Here is a 6779-nt window from a genome sequence, read left to right as displayed (position 1 = left end):
GCTCGCAGACTCGTCGTCCGATAGATTTTCGCCTAATGTGAGGGGGGTATTATGACCACATGATAGAAGTGTCTCACCTTTTTTTTCTTATGTACGTATGAGACACCATATTTTTCTTGGTTCGTATGAGACACCATGTTTTTCTTGGTTCCATTTTTGGAAGTTAGACAGGATAGTACATTGTATGTCCCTTACACAACATTCCTCATGTATTGTATTTATCACAAAATCGTGCACATTATTGTGAAGAGCATTATTCTGTGTTACTAGATATAGATACCAAGCATATTTGTTGTTGGAAATGTCCTCCTACTCGAAACGAATACAATGTATATGATTCGGTGAATTTTCTGTCGGGAACTCACAAAAGTTACAAATTAAACTTGTAGAAACTACAGCTAGATACAAAATGTTCATTTCATTTTTATTGCCAAAATCACGATTGTTCTAATTGCCGTTGCTAAATGTAAAATTGTACATGGAAGGTAATAGGGAAATGTTGACTGTAAAATATAGTTAAGTGAGTCCTCTGAATAATCATGACTGATAGCTAAAAGATAATTAATTGATTAGATAAACTAATGACTCAGATAGTAATGTAGTATTGTGGTTTCTTCTTGTTGTGATACGGTTGTAAAGTACACTTAATAAGTGTATCAAGATGAAGAATTAGTGAAAATTTGGTGGTTTTATTTTGAATGGCTAATATTGTTACGTCAATCCTCTTCAGGAGTTACAATTCATTACTCGATTCACCTGTCTCTGAAAATTCATGTGCTCAGAGTAATCGAATCATTACTTCACTCCTGAAGAAGGTTGATGTAAGAGCGACTGAAAGTTCGGGGTGAGCTTTTATGCTTTGTGTTGAACAAAGGTATCAAATTTCATCATGAAATGTACCATTACAGATGAACTTTCATGATGATATTGATATTGAATATATAATATTGAATATTACAATTATGGATGTACTATTGAATTTGTAAGGAAGATATCCTTTCTTGATATTCAGGATTGTTATATATTGTATTTAGGCATGAAAGAAAGGAGGTAGGTGATGTTGAACAAATCACAGATCTAGACCTGATGTTTAGCATATTTGTATTATATAGTAACCCTACATTGACTTATTTTCCATTATTTTCACCACAAACATATATAATGCTAAGCCTGTTTTAAGTTACCTGCATGGCAGATACCATGGGAATCTGCCATCCCGTTGGTAAGTTATCCCCCTAGAAAGATCTTAACAAAGATGGCCCTGCAGTTCCATAGAAAACTACTAGGGTTTGCAAATCTACACCATGTCTTTCTTACACCAAAAGCTATCATTCTGCCACCAAAAACTCAAGACCATATCACGTCGAGGACAAAAAAAATATGAAAGTGCTGCTGCAGTACCAAGGTCATTCACCAGGAGGCCCAAAATCACCCTTGACCTCTGCCCCTTGTCCAGGTCATGACCTGTAACCTACAGGAAGTAGAGACGGTCGGCCAGGTTTTCTGACGGTGCGGTGTGGATGCTCTGTCCCACCAGGAAGGCCAGCTTGTGAGCGTACTGGCATGGTGCGGGGACTCGGATGGTGCCCTGAAATGTAGGATTTAACAAGAGAGTTAACATTTGCAAGCAGATACATAATGTTTACCTTAACATGATCTAGCCTTACAACTGTTTACTCTTACTTAAACACATGTGGTGACCAGCCACTCCAGCTCTGTCCTGCCACTTGCTACATTATTTAACCTAACACAAACGCCACGAGGGGTTGCCTGATGACGTCATCCTTAGAATTATATCAACATGGCCTAGTGGAATGGACCGGTGAGGCTTTGCTGTCTTAGTTAACTACACAGGTCGCAGGAAAGGTGGAAATTGGCCAAATATATAGACAGGTACATATCAAACTGCTAGAGGCCTCCTTGGCCTGCTACAATGTAATTCCTCCGGAAAGTAACTCCGTCTATTTATCCAATTTCTACTGTTTCCAGGTAGCCGTGTAGTCCAGTGGTTAGCAGCCCTGCCTCGGGAACTCAGAATCCGTGAGTTCTTTTCTGGCTGTCACAGTCGCTTACCCGACATGCACCGGAAAGGGCTGCAGTCCGTAGGACAGGATGTTAATCCGTGGTCTGATGTTCATTGTGCTTTTCGTAAAGAGCACTTTCCTCGGTACAATGCACGTGTAAATACTGTACATAGCTTCTGTCTTGTCTGTCATGACCAGCAGAAGACTAGCTCTTCAGTGAACTAAAACTGGATCTTTCCTTTTCCAGCGAGCTGTTGAGCCCTATATATAGAAGCTTGTCTTACCGGCCAGTTGTAGTAGAGATGACAGAGCTTGTAGGTAAGCCTCTGGATGTGATCAGGCTTGAGTCCGGAGGTGTCCCACACCACGTTGTAGTGGCAGGGAGTCACTGTACCCTGGCGAACTGTCCCCGACACCAGGAAGAAGTCATACCTGAGAGAAACAGAATTTTGTACCTGTCAAACACAGTAGAAGCGGATGAAATACACTTTGTGCTACATTGTACTAGTTATGCTAATGATAGAAAGGACAAATTTATATTCCTCATGCGTTTTGACAAACTGACTAATGCTAAACCCACACAGTCCTACATTTTTAACATTACCAAGAAGCGAGATGAAGCCCAACTTTTACGCTCCTTTATGATTATTTTTACAGGCGTGATTGTCTTTTTTATGACCTGTGCTTAGCTTGGTTGGGCGAAAATGTAATTATGTCTTCCTTCACCATTTTCAGCATAGCATTACCTGGAAGGCATTGGTCTTTGTCTTTGAAGATATTTTCTAGACGGTCACCAAAATGTTGATGAAAATAAATTCTAACGTAACGGTTGTGAAAAAAAAGACTGTCTTTCCCTGGAGGAAAACAGGTTGCAGGAGGATCTAAAGTCTTAGGAAAGTAAAGTACCATTAGTTGCTGATTGCTCTGTTTGTTTGTTTGTTTGTTTGTTAGTGTGAAACCTTACCACTGTGGTCGGGTGACCTCGGTGTCCACCACAGTTCCAGGGCAAGGGTTCTGCAGTCCGCCTCCGGCCTCCTCAAAGAACCGGGTGTTGACGTGTTTATTCACAACGATCCACGTTACCTTCGGCCTGTAGGCGAAACAAGATTTAGGATTACTATCACCAGATTTTTTTTCAAAGCGTATAAATATGCATGACCTTTACTCATAGTATGGTTGGGTGAGGTTACAGTTCCCTTATGACTATATTCAAAAGTCTTAGTCAAAATATCATAATTAGCAATCAAGATTTTACCCTCAACTTCAACATATTCGTTTGCCGTGCAAATCATATTTACAGGACAGCAAAAATTCTGACAGCTTACTTGTGGGACATGTTTTTTGTTTGTTTATGTTTGCTTTTGGACAGACCAGGACAATGTGGCACTCACTGGCACGCAAGTTAGTAATTTACGTTAACATTAATTTGCCACATACACAGTACAGACAGAAGGTAAAGGTAGTATTTTCTTTAACTTCCCCGACCGAAGTCAAGTACCCCTTCTTGACACCTGGGTGAAGTGAGGAAGGTTGTGTAAAGTGCCTTTTCCAAGGGCATAACGTCGGGGGCACGACGGCAAGTATCGAACTCAGGACCTCTAGTTTCCGAGCCGAACACTGTACCAGTTGCGCCCCACACGACGCCTAGGACATGTTAAGCTAAGGGCACAACCCGTCGTACGTGCAAATACGTGCTCATGCCAAAACGTGGGCAATCTTTTGGGATTCGTAAGTGGTAAGTACGCCACCGTACGAACTTGAAGAGAATCCGACGGATAATGGAGCACGCAGACACGCCGTAAAACTTTACGTGGAGGCAAAAGTTTGTGTACCATCGGACTGCGGTTTCGCCCCCCGTACGTGCCACTACGGGCGACGCGCCTGCCTAGTACATCTGAACGTTTTCAGGAATACGTGGCCTCCCCACAAAAAAACGTACGGCAGGTTGTGCACTTAGCTATACGGTCATGTACGCTACTCACGTGTAGTCGACCCCGAATGTCGTGAAGGTGTCGATGACCTGCGGAATCTCCTGCCCCACAACCGCGTCTAGCTGTCCGCGAGCCACACCGTCACGGTAGAAGATCACGTGCTCGGGGAGGTTCATGTTCAACTGCTGATACTTCTTCAGGGCGGCTGTAACGTTAACAATGGATGGAGCGAGATCACATTATGTCTCCTTTTTTTGAGAAACGGTAAGTTAAAATGGACATACCAGTTTTAAGGCTGGAGCGGTGAACAGTGCTTATTACAGAGTAACAACGTGTCAGTTGTTCATTAGATGACTAAAAGAGTTTCGAAACCACAACCTCTTGTACCACTCCAAACTCCAGGCCGGTAGATCGGCAGCATAAGGAGTTAAGCTAGCCAAGAAGTGTTACCGGTGGCTCAGAACACGCCTTGGCCAGTTAAACTCCTTACCGGCAGATCTGCCTGGAGATTAGTACCTATCCCTGCAGAGTATAGCAAACAATAACATGCAATCATAACCCATCACCGTAATAACCAACCTAATTACGGCTGATAGCTATTTTGGACTTGAACCAGAAGCATTCCAAGAACTTACAGCAAGAAAGATAATGACCAGGGGGCTTCGAACCTATGACCCCTAATGACCTCCCGGCCGGATTACTGAGAAGTCATTAAACCTCTGACTCGCCTTGAAAAATCTCTATCAAAATCTTTGGCTTCGAACCCGTGACTCCTGTTCCACTCCTTCAGCCTTCAGCCCGTCAATGAGCTGCTGAAATATGAACCAAACCTCACCATATAACCTCATAATTTAGAATAGCTTATCATAATACTTGGGCTTCGAACCCATGACACCTGTTCCACTCACCTTGCAAGCAGACCTTCAGCCCATCGATGAGTTCCTGACTGGAGCGCTGGAAGGTGCAGCGCGAGTACCAGCGAGTCAGGGAGCTGTTAATGGAAGCGATGACACCACCGACGGACTGGCCTTTGGTGAGGGAGTCCTGGTAACAGTTAATCCCGACCACCATCAGATTCTTAATCTGCAAACGAGACATTGGCAGGAAATACAAACATGCACTTTCTTTTGGCTAACATAAATGAGGTAGTGAGGAAATCAGGGTAACAGTTGATGCCCACCACCACCGGCTTCTTCAGCCGCGAGCGCGGCAATGGGAGGAAATGCAACCAATATTATCAAGTCTGAAAGCGCCAATTGCGCTTTATTGGACACGCCCTCAAAATGCAAGTAGAGGAACCGCTCAGGACATCATATGCCCTCTTTGTCCAAACTGACGGCAAATGACGGCACCGCAGCCGACCGATGATAGTGATGATGCAATCAATCCTGCACGACAACTTGGCTGCTAAAACAGTCTTTTCTTACGTCAAATATTGTACATTCAGGCAATACGATACGCAAGAAGTTGTTACAAAATTTAATGTACCCCGAAATTGAAAACAGTGTCCGTGTCTCGACCATTGTTTCGATTTGCATAACAATGTCCAGGCGGGTTTTGTTTATTTTTTTCAGGGCCTTTACCTTTGACATATTACCTAGAACTCCAGTCGCCGCACATGAGTTCTGATCTCTGTTAAAGGGACATTCCACTGCAGAAGGGAGTGTTATTTTCCAATAGGTAATGTATCAATGAATACATGATCAGCCGACCTTTTATGGAATTCCACTTGTTGGGAATTACGTATTGTGTGTTTGTAAAACAATATGACACTTTGTAAAACAACATGACACTCACTAAACCCATTTTCGCCATAAATGAGGGGCGCTAAGCACATCAAAAAGGTCACAAGATATCAAAGAACACATAACAAGACATGTTTTTCTTGGCGCCCCTGAAATTAGGTTTGTGACTTAGTCAGGCGTTGTCAGGCACATTGTCTTCAGCCATAGGCTGAGAATAATTAATTTAATTTCATGGTAATTGTGTGTTTTGTAGAAGACTGAATGCTTTTTGATGCGCGTGGGGCTAATGGGTACTTTGTCGTATAATGTGAAGTAGTATGCATTTGTCACGTCCTACAATTAATATCTATCGGAAAATAATAGTCCCGTCTGGAGTGGAAAGCCCCTTTAAAGGGCCTATGCATCTACAAACATACCATACCGGGATCTCCAAGCCCCACAGCTCCCCTCCCAGCTTGCAGTTCATCTGCAGAGCGACCTTAGTGCACACGGACATCAACATCTGCTTCTTGCTCAGCGTACGACTCACGATGACCTGGCTCGGCACCGGGCGATCCACGCAGCAGAACTTCTTAATGGCGTCGTACCGGTCCTTTCGGTTGTTCGACACTACGCACACCACCTACAACAAACAAATAAATAAACAACCAAAAAAACATGAGTTTGAAGACCTCATACCTCCGTGAAATATTGATTTACTGATGATTGTGACACTATTTAGAAGGATTTCTTAAAAACTTAAGAAGAAATGTGAAGAAGACTATTCCATGCTTCTTCGCGGCTCACCATCTGGGTCTTGTCGTTCATCTGTTCTCTCATGGTCTGCAGGTAGCTGTCAGGACGGTCATCCTTCAGTTCACACCTTCACAGAAACATGAGGTAATATCTGGACGTTAAGACATTTTTGGACAACGTTGAATACATCATTCAAGGTAATTAGATATCCAGGTAGATTATAGATATGTACAAAATAGATAAAACTGAGTAAGGTCTCCAACGCAGATGTTTCAGACACCAGCCAGTATCGTCGATGTAGGTTAGACATCCAGGTAAAAAGATACACCAAAAAGTAGTTACTC

General features: G+C 42.9%; 1 protein-coding gene across 3 annotated transcripts in view; it reads right to left on the bottom strand.

Annotated features, from left to right (window-relative positions):
• Nucleotides 1-119: 119 nt before the first annotated feature.
• Nucleotides 120-6779, bottom strand: part of LOC118426271 (piwi-like protein 1) — a 29206-nt gene continuing 22546 nt past the window's right edge. For all 3 annotated transcript variants that reach the window (XM_035835556.1, XM_035835558.1, XM_035835557.1), the window contains 7 exons: nucleotides 6487-6562; nucleotides 6122-6322; nucleotides 4864-5038; nucleotides 4007-4160; nucleotides 2989-3114; nucleotides 2309-2456; nucleotides 120-1588 (listed from right to left, as the gene is read on the bottom strand). In XM_035835556.1, the coding sequence (XP_035691449.1) occupies nucleotides 1472-1588; nucleotides 2309-2456; nucleotides 2989-3114; nucleotides 4007-4160; nucleotides 4864-5038; nucleotides 6122-6322; nucleotides 6487-6562 (997 nt within the window). In that variant the 3' untranslated portion in view covers nucleotides 120-1471. The remainder of the gene's footprint in view (nucleotides 1589-2308; nucleotides 2457-2988; nucleotides 3115-4006; nucleotides 4161-4863; nucleotides 5039-6121; nucleotides 6323-6486; nucleotides 6563-6779) is intronic.

Source organism: Branchiostoma floridae, chromosome 11, assembly GCF_000003815.2.
Source record: "Branchiostoma floridae strain S238N-H82 chromosome 11, Bfl_VNyyK, whole genome shotgun sequence".
NCBI classification, from domain to species: Eukaryota; Metazoa; Chordata; class Leptocardii; order Amphioxiformes; family Branchiostomatidae; genus Branchiostoma; species Branchiostoma floridae.
The sequence above is the reverse complement of the archived record's forward strand: the minus strand, read 5'-3'. Positions and strand labels throughout refer to the sequence as shown.